The sequence below is a fragment of the Lipotes vexillifer genome, unplaced genomic scaffold, assembly GCF_000442215.2.
Source record: "Lipotes vexillifer unplaced genomic scaffold, Lipotes_vexillifer_v1.1 scaffold56, whole genome shotgun sequence".
Lineage (NCBI taxonomy): Eukaryota > Metazoa > Chordata > Mammalia > Artiodactyla > Lipotidae > Lipotes > Lipotes vexillifer.
In genome coordinates this window covers 487,959-507,255 of record NW_006798991.1, presented here as the reverse complement: position 1 = coordinate 507,255, position 19,297 = coordinate 487,959, and the positions used below count along the sequence as shown (strand labels likewise).

Sequence of the window (19,297 nt, the reverse complement as noted above, 5' to 3'; positions counted from 1 at the left end):
AAAATATTGTCTTCACTTTCTTCTCATCCCTACAAAACAGCAGTGTTATATTCTGTATTGAAACGATATTCCCTTCTTGTGGAAGTAACAAGTTCTTCACTATTTCTAAACTGGTAGCTGAAGGGAAAGAAGTAAGGAATTTTGTTCTGAAACTATACAGTCTGTTATTTGGGAATGTAGAAAGGTTGTTACTAACTGGGTTACTGTAGACCGTTTGGAAGGATTTTATGTCTATTCAAACACTTCAGCAAATTTCAGGTTCAAGATGGGTGAGGTATCCTTAACTACAAAAGTGAGAACCTTCTATTAATTTATTGTTTTTTAATGGGCTGTTTCCCCTTGAGGATCAGTAAGGAAAGAGGTCAGGTGGTAAATTTAACAGAAACAAAGCTGTAAATAAATATACAGGCCAAGTTAGCTATTGTAAGTCCTAAAGGTTTTATAAAAGAAATCTTTGTTCTTGGAAGTCTGTCAGGCATTGAGACTCGGGTGATGAGAACTGGGGAGCCTGGACCCATATAAGGAAAAAAGTTTAGCTATTCATAATTCCAATAATGGAGTGTTAGATATTTGTAACGCTACATAAAGGCATTCCATATTAGAACGTACTTGCCCATATCCTGTACTTTCTTTGAGATTCTAGCACAGTAAGTTTTTTTTTTTTTTTTGCGGTACACGGGCCTCTCACGTTGCGGAGCACGCTCAGGACGCGCAGGCTCAGCGGCCATGGCTCACGGGCCTTGCTGCTCCGCGAGATGTGGGTTCTTCGTGGACTGGGGCACGAACCCATGTCCCCTGCATCGGCAGGGGAACTCTCAACCATTGCGCCACCAAGGAAGCCCTCACAGTTTTTTAATGTCTATTTCTGTCTCACCAGATGGTGGATGTCAAGATATGAGGACCAAGGGGGCACAGAAAACACCTAGTTGTATTATTAAATCCATCAGAACATCTAGAACAGTCCTTTGCCTAAAACAAACCCTCAGGAAATTAGTCAAATTGGAATTTAAAATAAAAATTATTGAACAAACAGGAATTACCATTCAGTTTATTCCTGACAGAAGTAAAAGATTGATAGACAGTGGTTGAGAGTCCGCCTGCCGATGCAGGGGACACGGGTTCGTGCCCCGGTCCGGGAGGATCCCACATGCCGCGGAGCGGCTGGGTCCGTGAGCCATGGCCGCTGAGCCTGAGCGTCCGGAGCCTGTGCTCCGCAACAGGAGAGGCCACAATAGTGAGAGGCCCGCGTAGCGGGGAAAAAAAAAAAAAAAAAAAAAAAAAGATTGATAGAGTTCATGTAACTTTAATACTATATAGTTTTACCACGTAGAAATAATCAACATTAATTGAGTGGCTGCATTACTGAGTCGGCCAAAAGTCATGTATTAGTCTATGAAGTCTCCAAAATATAAGGTAAATTCAATAGTTCTCTACTAATATACATAATTATTATTCTATTAGTTCTTTACAGATGAGGAAAGTGAAACTAAGAAAGTTTCAGTTAAAAAGGATAGAGCCAAAACTTTTCCCCTTTGGCATTGTTATATTAAACAATAGCATCAGTGTGATCCTCAACAGTTACCCCTGAGGCTTTATTCCTTGGAAGAGCTGTCATAGGAAGACTGATATGTTTATCTTAATATTTTCGTAATATGTTAAAGGAAATGGGTGGATTTTGAAAATGTACAGGATCATATAAAACTGTGTTCTGTTATACTACAATTATTACAGCCAATTGCACAGAAATATAATTGATGCACAGCAATAAAAATATAACATTAACTTGGACAATTTTTAGCCTTTCTGTCCATCATCCGATCTTGATTGGACAATTTTTAGCCTTTCTGTCCATCATCCAATGATCTTGATTGTTAAGACACACACACACACACACACACACACACACACACACAATTTTTTTTAATTTTAAAGGCATACATTGAAATGGTAGTCCTTAACCTGAGATTTTTTTAATGAATTTTGATTTTCTTGGGGAAATATCACAAATCTAAATCATGTCACATTTTATTTGTACCTGTTGGAAAATTAAGTTGTATAACCATCTCAGGCTTACCTGGTTGCCTATAAGTACATGTAATTTAAAAACAAACAAGTATATAATCTCTGAATGACCAGTAGCTTTATTTTATAGAAGTGATAGCTAAAAATCAAGATAATTCAGAAATGCCATTCTTTTTCCACATCCTGCCTACCCCATATGTACACAGGTAAATATTGATATTTTACATCTGAAGACTTTTATACTGCAAAGGTGTTTTTTTGTTTTTGTTTTTGTTTTTTTCAGTAGCCCCAAAACCTTGGATGGCATACCTCAGAAAGTAAGGGAGCTAGTGCCTAAATCAAGCCATGAGGAGGGTCATAGAAGGGGCAGAGAGATTTATGACCCTTAGCTTTCCACAGAAAAACAGAAAATCACTGAATCTGATTATTATGGGGGTAATCCTACCCATTTGACAGGATTTTAAAGCTCAGTCAATTAAAAAACACCTAGAGTAGTGGGAAAACGAGATAAAGAAGACTAATGACCTAGGGTTTAGTTTAATGACAGAAAAGAATAGATGCATTATAAATTTTCCATTGATAACAGTGGTACCCAATTATTAATGTCATCAAAGCACATTATCAGAGAAACTAGATTTTTCTAATTAGGGGAATTTATTCATGGAGTTGGAACTTGAGATGAAATTGGAAAGATTCTCCCAGGTAGAAGGAGACAAGGAATTGCAGATGAGTAAAGTTGTCCAAAAAACAAACAACAACAAAAAGGAATAGAAGGTAAATTTGAGTTATTAGTGCTGGTTAGTGTGAGCAGAAAGTATCATTATGAAAAAAGGCTATAAAGTTCTCACTTGAACCTAAGGCAAGAGTGACAATTTTTATAAGACAGAATGACCAGAATTTAGGAATTAGGGGCTGGAGAACCTGTTAGGAAGAACCAGTTAGGAAGAAACTGTTTAGGATACAGGTTAAGAAACAATGGAATCATCCAGGTATAAGAGGATAAGGAGAGAATGTGAGAGGGGAGAAACTGTCAGTTACTGAAACTTATTTAAACATCTACCTGATTTAGTGACTGAGTGACATGAGTAATCAAGGCCTCCACACAGTGACGTGAATTCCATCTGCCTCCTCCAGTTAAAAGGAGTCAGGCAATTACTAAGTAGAAGGGAGAAAGAAGTGACTTCAGCCTGGCCCCCGAAGTTACTTTTGGCTTACACCTGTGCCATATGCATAAGTACCCTCCTGCAGCTAAGAAAATATGAACATGCCCTTCACACCTTCCATGCTAAGACGTCCTTTTTTCTTTCTTTCTTTGTTTCTTTTTTTCTTTTTTGGTATATTTTGGAGACAACTACTCACACAGGCTCCTGCTTGATATTTGCCATCTTTAAGTGTAGATCTGTTGAGTTTTTCTAAACCTGGGTTTTTGCCACTGTGATTGACAGACCACCTTTGTTCAGCAAAAGAACATCAGAAATGCAAGGATGAGTGTTTGAGGAGACCCTCCTAGGGATGTGGTTTACTGATGAAATACAGGGACTAGGAATGAGCTTCCTGATCCCTCATCATCCTGCTGCAGAATATCAAGACCATCCCAAGATGTTCATTTTAACCTGCTTTAACTGCAACAAAAGTTTTGGGAGATGGAGGAAGAGTTAAACAAGTTCTGATTTCCTTGTAAATTAGAAACTGTCCCAAGGAATGGAATATGAATATTAATTTACATAAACCATTGTAAAACTAGAAGAGCATTGATTGAATCATGTTTAATCCCTTCTGGGGCATTCCAAAGTGATTGTGAATTGGATAGCTCATAAAGGGCCTAAAATAGAAATACATGAATGTTATTTTTTTCTGGATGAGCCTAAAAAGGAAATAGAGAACTCTACTCCTTTTCCAGTTGACATAATAGATGGCGAGCAGTGCTCAGAAAATGACACTAGGAATAAAGAAACTTGTGTTTGAGACCCAGGTCCATCATTTATTGACAAGGTGATTCTGGCCATTTCATCTTTCTAAGCCATAATTTTCTTAACTTTAAAACAAGTAGCTCAGGGAATTCCCTGGCAGTGCAGTGGTTAGGACTTTCACTGCCATGGACTGGGTTCAATCCTTGGTTGGGGAACTAAGATCCCACAAGCCACGTGGTGCAGTCTAATAATAATCAAGCAGCTTAGCTATACCTACTGCAAATGCTTTATAGTGAGGCAGGCATAGAAGTGGTTTGTAAAATGTAATGAACTACAGAGATACTATATAGTAACCACTCTTGCTGAATGTCACATTCCCACATAACACTTATTCCTCACCACTCATAATCAAAAGCTAAACTGTCTCATTCTGGGTATTAAAGACCTCACAGGTCTCTTCCCCCTTCCTTATCTTTCCCCCTTGATGCAATCTCTTATTTTCAAAAAGATTCTTCTGAGTAACCATTTCACATCTTCCCATTTATCCAAATTGCCTTCTCAACCAAACCAGTCTTCTAAGAGGAGGGTTTTTTGGCCCTTTCTAGAAAGAAGAAAGTATGGAATACAGTTGTGATGGGGAAAAGATGAACTCCTGCTTAGAAAAGCTAGAAAGGTAATCACAGCCTACCTCCTTTTTTTTCTTTTAAAGAAAGTTTAAATAGTAAAATTTAATAAACTATTAACCAGTAAGTTGTGTGTGTGTGTGTGTGTGTGTATGTGTAGCTGGGGGCGGGGGGCGGGGGCCGCTGGGTATGTTGTAAACAAAGAAATAAGATGAAGTCTTTCAACCATGAGGTGTTTGCCACTGAAGATCTGCTCTGGGACTCATGACTTGTTTTGTATAGTGGACTCTATGGATAGTCTGGAGAAACCTGTAAACAAATATCTTCTCAATACAATGTTTTAAAATACTTAAAGCATACAGGATAAGAAAATTAGCCACATTAAAATACAGCTGTCAAAATGTATTTCTTTTATGTAAAATGTGTTTCATTAGTCACATCAAATAACAAGGAACAACAGGTGGAATAACAAACGTCAGTTTCAAGGAATCAGAATGATGTAAATTTTATTTCAGGATATCTGCAATATCTTCAAAGTGATCCAAAAACATCTGTGATGGCCACTGTTGAAAAAGTCAGAGGCACTGCAAAATCCACTGTGATTAGCTGCCTACAGATACACTTGAAGGAAATGCTTAGCTGCATTTAGAGTTTGGTAAAATAAAGATGTAATTTTTCCCCATCCATGTTTACAACCCCCTAATGGTCTGCAGAACTCAGATTTTGGTCAAGATTTGCCAATAAAACCGAGTGGTCTTCCTCAGAAAATAACAAAAACAGGGATGAAGGGGAAATGATGTAATATCAGGTCAACCCATCTTCCTAGAGCCATTTATTTTGCCCTGGTTACTCCAGCTCAAGGTGCTCTCTAAGCAATCTTGTTCCCTTTATCAACGGTTTTTACTTGTTTCTGCCTCCCTGTTTGTTGCCTATTCACCAAAAGATATTAGACCACCAACCCAGCTCCCTGGGTCTTGTCAACATCTGAGGGGGAAAAAAATCTGTCAAAGAAAATGGTAAATTATAAACCGCCAGGGGTAGCTTACTTTTTTCTATCCCTTGGTGTCAGGGTGGTAGCAACAATTATGCAGATTTAGGCAGAATAACAATAACATGAATACTCCCCCCAAATAGGACTACATTCATCAAGCGGAAAAATCCAAGCTTTTCAACTGCTTCCAAGTATGTATCAATACAAGTCTTACTATCTCAGCCTCTAATTGGTGCAGTATTTTCTCCTGGAGCCCATGCAAGTAACTCCAGAAGTGCGTTCTGATTGGTTAACTCTCTCAATAGCCTCTGCAAACCAATGGGAATGGAAATTTTAGAAACATCCAGAGACTATAATAACCCCTTCCTCAAGCTGCACTATTTCTTTCCTAACATGTCTGGACGAGGAAAAGAGGGCGGCAAAGCGCGAGCAAAGGCCAAGACCCGCTCCTCGCGGGGCGGGCTCCAGTTCCCCTTGGGCCGAGTCCACGGCCTGCTTCGCAAGGGTAACTGCCGAGCGGGTCGGGGCCGGCGCGCCGGTGTACCTGGCGGCGGTGCTGGAGCACCTGACGGCCGAGATCCTGGAGCTAGCGGGCAATGCGGCCCGCGACAAGACGCATACCATCCCGCGTCATCTGCAGCTGGCCATCCGTAACGACGAGGAGCTCAACAAACTGCTGGGCAAAGTCACCATAGCTCAGGGATGGTCCTGCCCGACATCCAGACCATGCTGTTGCCCAAGAAGACCGAGAGCCACCACAGGGCCAAGGGCAAGTGAATCTGCCGCAAAGGCTCTTTTGAGAGCCACTAAACTCGTTACAGGCCTGATCACAACATTCGGAGAGCTCTGAACGTGGCGGTGCGCGCGCACCCTGACGCATAGCCAATCACGTTAGGGCGGCAAGTTTAAAAAAAATTTAAAAAAGAATTTTACCTTATTACAAGGCTTGTTGGTTACCTACGGAAACATATCCAGCTAAGCTCTTTTATCTGAAATTTGTGGGTGGCTCTGAAAAGAGCCTTTGAGATTTTCAAAGTAGGACGTCCCGCTACCGATTTACTTCTTCTTGGAGACCGCCTTCTTAGCCTTTGTAGCCTTGGGTTTGGTAGCTTTAGGCTTGGCTGCCTTGGCTTTGGGGGCTTTGGCCTTGGCCGGACTCTTAGCCGCCTTCTTCGGCTTGGCTGCCTTCGCCTTTTTCGGGCTCTTGGCCACTTTCTTGGCCCCAGCAGCCACCCCCGGCTTCTTGGCTTTCTTAGGGGTCTTCTTAGCGGCCTTCTTGGGGGTGGCCACGCCCGTGGCCTTCTTGGGCTTCTTAGCTGCCCCAGCAGCCTTCTTGGGCTTGGCCGCGCCTGCCTTCTTAGCCTTGGGCTTGGTTTCCCCGGTGGCCGCCTTTTTGTTGAACTTGAAGGAACCTGAGGCGCCAGTGCCCTTGGTCTGCACCAGGGTGCCCTTGCTCACCAAGTTCTTAAGCCCCAGCTTGATGCGGCTGTTGTTTTTCTCTACGTCATAACCAGCGACCGCCAGCGCTTTCTTCAGCGCGGCCAAGGACACGCCGCTGCGCTCCTTGGAGGCGGCGACAGCCTTGGTGATGAGCTCGGACACCGGGGGCCCGGACGCCTTGCGTTTTCCAGCAGCTGCGCCCGTTTTCTTCGTCTTCTTCTTAACAGGTGTTTTCTCTGTAGGTGCGGGAACAGCAGGAACAACAGGAGCAGTCTCCGACATTTCTGTTTAGCCAGGAAAGACAAAAAGTAAGCTTAAACTGTCAGAACGGCGTGTCCCGGGAACCGCCGGCTGGGGGTTTATATAGAGAGTCGCTGCGTGATGATTGGTTGCCTTTTCCGTGCGCCGCGCTGCTACGAAGGTCTCCTCGGCTCTGCCGAATGGCTGTGTTTTTTGCCCCTTAAAAAAGAAGAAAAATATAAGAAGTCTGGGCACGAAATAATTAGGGATTTGGGGGAAACTGATCCGAGACTCTTCAGGCTTCATTCCTGCCTTATTTGCTATACCTAGTTTCAAAGCCGGCCCCGTGAAACTTTCCTGATTCCCCCAACTCTCTTGGAAACTTCGGTCAAATTGAGACAACTTTCAGATTTTCCTTAAAATTAGTAGTTCTCTCTGCTTCCTTTGCAAATCTTTCTTCCAGGGCATTGTCATACACATTGTTTTCTTTTCAACCTTATATAAATAACCTCATCTTTACTCAAATATACAAGGAAAATCAGTTTTTTCGCGGGAGCAATAGCACAGCTCTGCTGCAACTTGTTTGCTCTAAGCACTGGGAATTGGCACTGGTGTAGAAAATTCTACGTACAAGATGGATAACTATTTTTAAAAGGATAGATTTTTTAAAAAAGTATTTGAGTGACCAGTGTGTAAACTGGGTTTGCTCCCAGTGTTTCGGTGATTTAAACATTTTTGGAAGGATGGGGTGTGAGGCTGCTCCATTTATTTTCTAGATAAACAGCTCCAAATAGAGTCACAAACCTGCTCTAAAAATTAGTATAATAGATTTTTCTGACCTAGAATGGGCATTAGAGATCAATCACACCATCTACAAAGAAGAAAAGTGAATCATGAAGCAATAGATTGGCAGTTCTACATCATTTTACCAGCTCTGAGCTCAAGAACTCTGTAAGATCACGTGAGTTAAAATTGTATATTGCCTAATGATATTCCGTCCATAAGATTTTCTTCCTCCATTATTTAGCACAGAATTATGTACATATTTCCTATATTTCAAAATGATACTTAAGATACAACTTTGATTTATCTTTTTTCAACATTGCAAATAGGGACACAGAGGACTAGAAAGTAAAAAGAATTCTCATTAAACTCACTTACTGAATCTTCATAAGTTTCCCTGGGATTTTTACTAACAAAATATGAACCAGGCTATCATGACCTAAATTAATTGGCTGAATGTGTCCACTAAGGAGTTGAATAAATATTTCATAGCAAACATGACTGATTTACTACTCCATCTCTTTGTAACACAGAGAGCTAATGGAATTCGATAAATATTGGATAATTAAGCACAAAATTAATATCCACCAAATAATCAGATACTGAAATTAAACCTCATGTTTGTCAAAATAAACAAGAAAAGTATTTTGGTGTTGTGTTTTTTTTTTTAAATAAATACCCCTACTTCCAAAAATCTATTTATTCTGGCCTACATTCAATAGTGACTTGAGAAATTTTTCATACAACTCCAAGACAGGATAATCAACTTAAAAGATGTCATCTCTTTGCACTGAACTAATTCCATAAAAATGACTTGGCTTGTTTTTAAATAGTCATTATTGGCTGACACTGTCTGTAACTAAGTCTCTGGGACTTGAGACCATGTTATATACCAATTACAAATACAGTGTATAAAGAGGGAAGCTTATAGGATTGGATCTAGAACATTCCAATTTTCCCAGGGAAAGCATTTTACATTTGTCTGGAGGATGGGGCTACTTGTCTTCCTCAGTATCATCACTGTCAATAGCAATAGTAACAAACATTATATACGCCCTTTTCCTTTTCAGCCCAGAGCCTAGGTGAAAAGTTCTTTCTACAGCAGATGCCACCATTTCTTTCTTGTGCAACTGTTACCGGTTCCCATGGCTATTTAGGTTCCAAATAAGTGAGAAGACATTGGGGCTCAGGGTCATCTGCTTAATTGTTTATAGGTAATCTCTGCCATTCCTGGAGGGCAATAATTGAGACTTGATTTCACCTGAAAAGTTCTTCCCTAGATGTGTATAGGAGGATGGAGCTGTACTGTGTGTAGGTACTGTTATCTCTTGAGATCCAGGTATTTACACTCTAACTGTAGCATGGACAAGGTTCTTGAAAGCTGGATCACCCCATGGGACTATAAAGTTGAAAAGTTTCACCTATTACTTGGTAGCCCACAAAAAAGTTGTCTGTATTACGTTTGAATCCTAAATCTGTATATATTCTAAAACCATTGACTTTCTGCTAGACTAAGACTTGAACTATTTTTACTTTATAGATGTAAAAAATAAATAAGAAAAACTAAAGTTAAACAAGTGATGGATGTCTCACAACTTCATTTTCTCTCAATTTTTGTGTCAAGCCCCTACTCACCATAGTAAATGACTGTGAAAGAGATAGGTAGGCTCACCAGGGCAATCCACAGGGGCTGTACTTAAGTGTTCCAAAATTCAGTAAATTTCAAACATTTAAGGAGAAGAGTGACTATGCTGACTAAATATCAAAAAGGCCAAATTAAAAATAAGGGCTATAGAGCAAACAGAGCATTGTTTTACAATGTAATGTGTTCAGAAGGGTAATGAGAAATCACATCTATTTTAATTTCCTATCAGATGGTCTCACCTGAGGAAACTCTACCACTTGAAACTCCCTTTCAAGCACAACTATATATCAATATTATTCATTTTATTTCCTAAAAAGGACACTACTACTCTCAAACTTCCACTTTCCTTTTTACATGTCCCTCTGTGTATCTGTAATATCTGCTACATGCAGAAGGTGACTAATTTCTATTACACTTCAAAAATACTCCAATCCCCATTTCCTGTAGCAAGCCTCACTCTCAGGTACCTACCACACTCTCTTTCCCAGTCTGGGCTAGAAGTTCTCCAGAAGTTCTCTATCACAATACAGCCCAATGCAACCTATTGCAATGATGGAAATGTTCCGTATCTGCACTGTAGAACAGACAACAACTACACTTGCCTGTGGTTGAGCACTTACTTAAAGGTAGAATGACTGAAGAAATTAATTTTTAATTTAATTTAAATTAATTTAAATGGGCATATGTGGCTAGTGGCTAATACAATATAGGAAAGCACAGCTCTAAAACAATTCTTCTCAAACGTGAATAAGCAAAGCACTCACTTGAGGATCTTAAAAATGTCGTATTAGTTCAGTAGATTTGGGGCTGGTCCTGAAATTCTGTATGTCTAACAAGCTCCCAGGTGACGCTAATGTTGCTGGGATATGGCTGCTCCACCCATCACTACCAGGATGAATCTAGGAGGATGGTGGGCTGATTACATGGCCCCTCACCCCGAGTTTACTTTTCTCTTCCTTCAGCTAGAGTTTGAGTTCTTTAATAGAATGTGTGATTGTCTTTGTAAACCTGGTATTTGTACACCATTCTTGGAGTATAGTAGACCTTAAATTGTTGAATGAATGAATGCAATGAATCAATGATTCTTGTTCAGTGACTTTCTCAAAAAGGAGAGCAGGGGAGATCACAATGTCTAAATCCACAGGTAACTGCACCTGAACTAAATCTCAAAAAGTTTGTGACTCAAGCAAGTTAATAGTCCTCTGACCGCTTATATGGTAAGCACCAGCAGAGAAGGCTTTTTTTTTTTTTTAAATCACCTCTGTGGTTACATAGAAGGCACTCAATGCGAATTTGTGGACTGTGAGTAATGTTGGCATTTGTCTACTAACCAATACTTATCTGTGTGTAGAATTTCAGTTACCCTTTTTAGTTGGACAGTATTTCACTGTTATTTTTTTTAAATTCTGTTAATTTGCAAACTTATTCATCCTGATGTATCTTCAATGCTTTAATGACATAGCTCGGTGGTAGGTGGCAAGGACATAAGACCACAGAATCAGAAGGCCTCAGTTCTACCCCCAATACCATTTATTAGAACAGGATTAGGTCTTCAATCCTGGGATTCTTCATCCTCACAAAGTAAATAGTGCTTTATAAATTGGGGAGAAAAGAGCGGAAATTCAATTAATGTTGGCTTCCCCTTACTAGACCTCCCTCTTTACCAGGAATGCTGAAAAACGATGGTTATGTAAACGCTTCGCCAAACGGAAATATTCAGGATCAGCCAAACTTAATATGTATTACTAGAGTTTTTAAGAATACTTACATTTTTTAAAGTATCTTCATGTTTTCAAATTAATTTTATTCTGATTTCTCTCCCTTTTGTAGACAAATGTGGCGGTACTGCCTCCTTTTGTTAAATAATAAAAGTGGTGAGGAGACTTGTACAATATTAATTGAGAAAAGTCACAGGAACACGACTAGAATCCACAAAACCAGCGACTCTGAACCCCAACCAGGAAACAGGAAACACATACTGAGTCGCATTTCCCCACCCCTTTCCCTGCTAGGCAATAGCAGACGGCCAGTGAGGAAGGGAAGAGGCGGGGGCAGAGGTCTCGTTCCCGCCCCCGCCGTTTCAGTTTCCTAATAGGTCCGTAAAACTGATATATAAGAGGCTGCAGCCCCCTGTTAAGTGCTGTAAGAGGTTAGGAGTCGCTTTTAGTTATGTCTGGTCGGGGCAAGGGTGGAAAGGGTCTGGGAAAGGGGGGCGCCAAGCGTCATCGTAAGGTTCTCCGTGACAACATCCAGGGCATCACCAAACCCGCTATCCGCCGCCTCGCCCGGCGTGGTGGGGTGAAGCGTATTTCTGGTCTTATCTATGAGGAGACCCGTGGGGTGCTGAAGGTGTTCTTGGAGAATGTAATCCGCGATGCTGTCACCTACACCGAGCACGCCAAGCGCAAGACTGTCACCGCCATGGACGTGGTTTACGCGCTCAAACGCCAGGGACGCACTCTGTACGGTTTCGGCGGCTAAGTTTCATTGCGGTCTTCGGCTGTGAAGCTCTTGTTTACTCACAAAAGGCCCTTCTCAGGGCCACCCACTTGGTCACATGAAGGGCTGCTAACTAGCACAAAGGAGAAACAAAGGTAATATTTGATGCTTTATATTGGGTGCCTATTTTAATTAAAGCAGTTGCTTTCTCTTTGTAGATCCCGGCTGTCGCGTTTTTTTGGTCTTTTTTCCGAGTTAGATATCATCTCAAGATGGCGGCTCTCAGACATGCCGAAAACAAAATCGTGCAGTGGAACTGCTGGAGTTTTTACTCAACAGAAGTGAATTGCATTTGATGTGGCATCAGTTTTCGAATTTCAACATGTTTGAGTTCATTTTTCCCCAAAAAACATTAAAATTAACTTGTCCAGAATGTCCCAATGACCCAGCACCTAGTGTCCTGAAGAGGGCACCTGGGGCCTTTAAGCAGACTTCTTCCTACAGAAAACGTTGCAGATAGCTCTGGATAGATGGAGCCATAGGTAGTGAACTCAAATCGGGTGGAAGAGACATTATAAAATTTTGTCTTATCTAGTGTACTCCTGAGGACGCGTTGGAACTCTTAACATGACTAAGAGGTCATCCAAAACGTTGATAATGTGACCTTTCATGTGGCCATCCCACCTCTGACTGCACCCTTACCTCTCCATTTTCCCACCAGGCGGAAGAGATGCTCTTCAGGCCTTCTCATGCTCATCCTGCCACCTGTGTTCTAAATCTTTCACTCCCAGAAGCTTTGTGTTTGTGTCAGTGAAAACACACCCTGGTGTGTGGGTGAACACACACCCAGGGACAGTTTCATTCTGTCCCTGTTATCTTAAGATAGTTATTAATGGAGCCCACTTCCACTATCAATAACTTATTTGCACAATAGATTAGTTGGTCATCCTGATCTAATCATAGTGATATCCCAGCTTAAAGTTTTATTCCTCTTTCTACTGGCTCTTTCCCACCCACGTATAAATATGTTTCAGTGTCTCTCAATTTAATCCATACCTCTATCAATTACTAGATCCTTTCCATTTATCAAATCTCCAAGCCTTGGGTAATCTGGAGTCACTATTCTCATGTCTTTTCATGATTATATGACTTCTTCACAAATCACTCACTAAATATATCCTTGGCGTAGTTACCAGGGACCTTCGAATGGCCCAAACCACGCACATCTGACCCTGTTTATTACTCCTGCCTGCACAATCTTCTCACAGTCTTTTGTGGTACCTTTCTTCCTAACCCAGATCCTATTGTTCTCCATGATCCTTCTCGGTTTGCTTCTTTGGGTCCTATTCCTCTGTTCTGTGGTTCCACTCAATTAACAAACTCTTGTTCTCCATTATCAGTTCATAGATCCTCCTTGAGCTGTCTCTTCCAGAGTGTGCCATAAATGGTGAGACATCTTGGCACCCCGAAAATTGAATATCAGCTGAAATGGAGCAGAATATGCCACCCCAAAATATGCCACTTTGGCATAAGGATTATTTTGAGCTAGGGCGCTTGAAAAACAGCTAATGAAAGAATGGGGCTGTGATCTCCCCTTTTCTTCCCAAAAGCAGATAATTATCCCATGTGAAAGGTGCCATCCCTATACTAGGAGGAAATGAACATTCTTATCACCAGAAATGGGGAGTCCAGGATGAGAGAATCTATACAAACAGACCTTATTAAAATAATCCTTATCTTCCTTTAGTCTCCCCATATATTTTAGTTGCTATTTCACAATTACTACTCTTTGTTCAACCTACTATATAAGCACTTAGGCTTAACTGCTTTTTGGGTCTTCATTTTCCTGTGAAGACTCCCATGTACATATAAAAAGATTAAATAAAATTTGTGTGCTTTTCTCATGTTAATCTGTCTTATGTCAACTTAATTCTCAAGCCCAGCTAGAGACCCTAAAAGGGTAGAGGAAAGTTGTTTCTCCTATACAGCTTTCTAATCCCTATAGTGGCCTGACAGGTCTCTCTGCCTGCATTATTCCCAATCTACAATCCCTCCCTCCCACTGCAGAAATCTGAGTGAGTTGCAAATTTCATCATGCCGTGTAGGAAAAAAGAGAGAGAGAGAGAGAGAGAGAGAGAGAGAGAGAGAGAAAGAAAGAGAGATTCTGAGGCTGGACAGCCTAACATTTATTCCAGGCCTGATAGTGCCACCAAGAGGGGCAGACAGCTATTGAGGATCTCCCTGCAATAAAATGCTGCACTCACACCCTCTCTCTCCAGCCGCTTCTCCTCCCCGCTCTCCCTCTCCACCTCGCTGCCGCCTCCTCCCCCTTCCCCTTCCTCTCCTCCTCCCCCTTCCCCTTCTTCTTCTTCTCCTTCTTCTTCACTTTGTGTCAGAGTTTGTGAAGAGTCTGGGATCTTACCCTACTTACAAGGTAATAAGATAACCTGAAAGTCTTTCATGGCTGCTGGCAGTAGACACAACACTCCTAGGTCAGAGACAAGAGGCTTTATTACAGCACAGCACAGCAAGCAACAATTTTGCATTGGATCCCCTTGTCCACCAGGTCCCACAGGGGCGACCTGGAGGGGCCCAGATGGATACTGCACACACAGTGGGTTTGCATCACAGCCAGGGTACAGCTTGGGGGATTGAACTGAGTGTACTAAGCAAATCCGCTCTTTGTCTGGGGACAGCCACTATCCCATTCTTTAAGGTTCCTCAACCCTGATAAATGGCATTCTTGGCACACCCAGTAAGAACCCTCAGGGCCCGTGGCAGATTGCCTCTGCCAACGCTGGGTTCAAAGGCTACACAATAAAGGGTGTAATTGTGTTTTGCCCCAAGTTAGTGTATCCTCCTTGAATATTCAGTCTATGCATTGATATATGAGTGACACCAGGAAAGAAGAAAGCTTAGTTCTAACTTCCAGTAATTTATATCTTGGTTGAACCAGAAGGTTAAACAAAAACAATTAGAAAAAATAATAAAAGATAGACTATATTCAAGTAGGAAAACTTATGGTCAGAAATTTCATTCTTAGAGCCCTTTGCAGGCAAGGGAACGATGAGGATATGAGGAAGAAGATCATATTGTAACCGAAAGTGGGGTCTGGCTGCTTGCTCCTCAGAAGCCAATAAAGAGGCAAGGTTGGTGGAAAGGAAAGTTTGCTTTATTTTGGATGCCAGCAACTGGGGTGGGGGGAGGGGGAGGGCGAACGCCTGTCCAAAGGCTGACTCCCTCCCCACTGACAATCAGTGGGCAAGAGCTTTTCCAGGCTGAGGGAGGGCGCTACATGCAGAAACAGTACAGTCAGCTCTCACAGTCATCTTGAAATTGGTCATGTGGTGGTCTGACCAGCATCATCTTGATTATTAAGTACAGTTAGTCTTTAATTCCAGGGTCGGTTTGTTCCCATTTCTTTGAGGCCATTTCTCGGATTTGTGGCAGCTTATGTCATGGCTGCAGTCTGGTCATCATGTAGTTAACTTCTTCCACCTGGTGGGGTTTTCAGTACCTACAAGGCAGCTCACAGGACGTGGCTCAGAACATTAACTATAGCCCTTGAAGAGGAACTAAAGGTCCTTGACTATGCTTAAGGACTAAACTATTATTATTTGGTCTTTGACAGTTTTCCTTTGTTTCTGTATTTTCTCACTTATCTGATTAAACTTATTCTTTGGCTAAAGTCTTTCCACAGACAAAAGTCAGGCTGAGGACATGGGGGGCATAGACCATACTGTCCTGCTCCGTTTCAATATGACAGCCGGGCCCAGAAGGAGTAGCAGGTATTTGGTTGAGGAAAGAGCAGGGAAGAGTGAGGGGAGAGGAGGCAGGTGTAAGGGGGATTCAGTTATTGAAGAGTGCTCAGTTCTGCGAAGGACTGAGTATACACGTTGTTACATCTAAGTATACGTTAGAGACTAGAGATAAACGTGTGCTGAACACAGAGAGGATCGGATTAAAGGACCAAGTAGGCACCACACATTCATGAGGCACATAAAATTCTCAGTATCTATGAGGCATCTCATACTTGATATCTTAAGTCAACCACCCACTTGACCTCTGCCCATAGGATGCAGATAAAACCCATTGGTGAGTGACAACTATAGACCAAGCAAATATACCCCTAGATCTGTTTAATAGAGCAACTGTATGTGATTGGCCCAGCTACCTTCCACCTGCTGAGTCCCCTTGTTCAACTTAACTCTGGTCCTCAGAGGCCCATCATCAGGAGGGAAGGCTGATGTGGCAGAGAGCAAAGGAGATTATATGAACATTGTGTAAATAACAGGATTCATCTAGTGAGGACCTTCCACCTGTTTGTCTTATCCTAAGTATGCTGTGCTGTCCATCTATTTCCCCATGCTTTTTGCAACATGTTTTAAATTGATTAAAATTTCTAAGCATTTTAATTTGGTCTGTGAGCCTTTCTGCTCTGTGACCTCTGGGAAAGTTTCCTGGCAGTGTACTTGGAGGTGAAGGGTGGCAGAATATGCCGCCCTAAAATATGCCACTTTGGTTTGAGTTATTTTGAGCTAAAGGCACTTGAAAAACAGCAGGTGCAAAAGAGCACTCTGACCTCCTATTTTCCTTCTAAAAACAGGAAATCAAACTCCCATATGGAAGATTCCCTCCCTGTACCAGAAGAAAATAGCATTCTTATCACCAGATAGGAAGCTTAAAGCAGAGAGAACTCTGCATTGTTAAACTAGCCCTTATCTTCCTAGTTCCTTTTCTACCATTAACTATCCTAGCCCAAACTCCTTTGTCGTCACATTTTCATAATTTAATTTAGTATATAAGCCATGTAAGAGCTGTACTCTAGTGTCTGTGGACACCCCAAATATTTCTACTCAAAGAAGGCGTGACCCTTTACTTACCAGCTGCGTGGCCACATTTAGCCACTAGCCACCTGTTGGTCCTCAGAGTTAATCTATACATCAGGAACAGCGATAGTAACACCTCCAGCATTGTGAAAACACCTTAGGGACTGAAGACCGAACACATATGTCTAAGCAACATTTTAGTGCTTCTCTTCTCCCATCTGTACCAAACTACCCTACAGACCACCAAATGTTAAGTGTGAGCTCTTTCATAGAAAAGGTAGGTGGCCCTGAAAAGGGCCTTTACCCTTGCTATATAAAAGAGAAAAGCCTTACAAAGATCAATCTTTAACCGCCGAAGCCATAGAGAGTGCGTCCCTGGCGCTTGAGCGCATAGACTACGTCCATGGCGGTAACAGTCTTGCGCTTAGCGTGCTCGGTGTACGTGACAGCGTCCCGTATAACGTTTTCCAGGAACACCTTCAGCACCCCGCGTGTCTCCTCGTAGATAAGGCCGGAAATGCGCTTCACACCGCCACGCCGGGCCAGACGGCGAATGGCGGGCTTAGTGATGCCCTGGATATTATCACGCAAAACCTTGCGATGACGCTTAGCGCCCCCCTTTCCCAGGCCTTTCCCGCCCTTGCCCCGTCCAGACATAATAGCAAAAAAGCTAAACACGGCGACTGAACCTAACGCTAGCAACCTGCAGCCCCTTATGTAGCGACTGTACGGACCTTTGTGAAAACTGCAAGACCAGAAAGGCGGGAAACTGTACTGAGTCCCCGCCCCTTGCTTCTAAGACCTGAAATGAACAAGGGCTAGGGCGTTTTACTGGTATTCAGAAAATAAGAATCTTTAAACAGAAGCATCAAACGTATACACAAAGTGAATTGCCTCGTTTAAGTATGTTTGTATGTGTTTAAAGATTTATCCATTCCGTATATTTTTGGATCTTTGCCACTGGCCTTTAAGCCCAAATTCCCAAAACAAAGTAATTTATATATACATTGACAAGCAACCACGCCAGGCTTTGGGTTTGGAATCCATAAGCAAGCTGCTCTCAAACTATTATTGGGCATGTTTATTAATCTATCAGAGACTCAGTGGCCTTATCCATAAAATAGGATCAATACTATTGATAATGGAGTTATTGTAAACAAAATAGCATCTAGTTCGTGAACAATAAATTTCTATCGCCCTGGACTTTGTTCTTAAAAATAAAGTATTTATAATACAGACAGGCCTAAGGCACATGGGAAGATTTCAAAACATTTCTGATATAACACCAGTTTGTACAGTGTGCTTTCACTTATACAGATTAAGCATATAAATTTGAACAATGAAGGATTGCAGAGGAAAAGAATGTAAATTGTCAGGGGCTAATAATACCCTGTTCTTATATAGAGGACAGAGGGTGGAGGGGTGATTGTCCTTTACTGTGGTTGGTGCATGGAATTCATGCAAAGCTATAAACGCCAATGTTAGGCAAAGAGATTTTATGCAAGTGCCAGAAGTAAAAATGTGATTTTTCCTAGATTTTTATATTATTTTTAAAAAATTGTCGAGCACTATGATTTAAATGATGTCCTTAGAATAAATAGAATGTTCAAAATAAGATTATTTTTACATCACACTGTGATATACCAAGCACACTGTCCTAAGAGCTGAGCAGTAGCTCAACCAATTACCTCATCAGTAAATTTGAGATTACAAATATCAAAACTCAATTTACTTTTGAGATAGTGGCAGCAATAGCTAAAAAATCACACACGAACATAAACGAACCAAACTGCTGTTCAATGGACATGTCATCACTAGAACAGCCAGAAGAAAGGAAAACACTGCTATTTATGCAAAAACAAACCAAAACACACCAAAAAAAGAACACTAATTTGTTAAACAAGCCTTGGAATCCAAAGCAATACACAGTAGCAACTGCTGAAGAAAGATCACAGCTTTTTTTACATTGTTATTTTGAAATAACTAAATTCACAAAAAGTTGCTCCAATAGTACCTAGAGTTCCTCGAACCCAGTTTCCCCTAATGGTGAAATCTTATATTATAATATCAAAGCCAGGTATTTGACATTGGCAAAGTACTTTTAACTAGCCTACAGGCCTTATTCAACTCTCACCAATTTTTCCATGCACCCATTTGTGTGTGTGTGTGTGTGTGTGTGTGTCTGTGTGTGTAGCCCTTTGCAATTTTATGTGTCACTACCATCTCAACGCTGACACAAAACTGTTCCATCATCACCAATGAACTCCTTAATGTAACACTTTTATATTCACATCCACTCACTTCTCCCTTGTCCTGGGGCAATCACTAATCTGTTATCCACCTCTAGAATTGCCATTTTGAGAATGTTATATACA

The 19,297-nt window shown here is 41.4% G+C and overlaps 2 protein-coding genes and 2 pseudogenes across 2 annotated transcripts; 2 read left to right on the top strand and 2 right to left on the bottom strand.

The window, feature by feature from the left end:
• The first annotated feature begins 5,939 nt into the window (after nucleotides 1-5,939).
• Nucleotides 5,940-6,323, top strand: LOC103083474 (histone H2A type 1 pseudogene; annotated as a pseudogene).
• Nucleotides 6,324-6,602: 279 nt separating this feature from the next.
• On the bottom strand, nucleotides 6,603-7,268 carry LOC103083750 (histone H1.3). Its single transcript, XM_007471246.1, has one exon. The coding sequence runs from the start codon at nucleotides 7,266-7,268 to the stop codon at nucleotides 6,603-6,605; it is 666 nt and encodes a 221-aa protein (XP_007471308.1).
• Nucleotides 7,269-11,823: 4,555 nt separating this feature from the next.
• On the top strand, nucleotides 11,824-12,252 carry LOC103089519 (histone H4 pseudogene; annotated as a pseudogene).
• Nucleotides 12,253-17,267: 5,015 nt separating this feature from the next.
• LOC103089247 (histone H4) lies at nucleotides 17,268-17,579 on the bottom strand. Its single transcript, XM_007471261.1, has one exon. It carries the CDS (start codon nucleotides 17,577-17,579, stop codon nucleotides 17,268-17,270), a length of 312 nt encoding a protein of 103 aa, XP_007471323.1.
• Nucleotides 17,580-19,297: the final 1,718 nt, after the last annotated feature.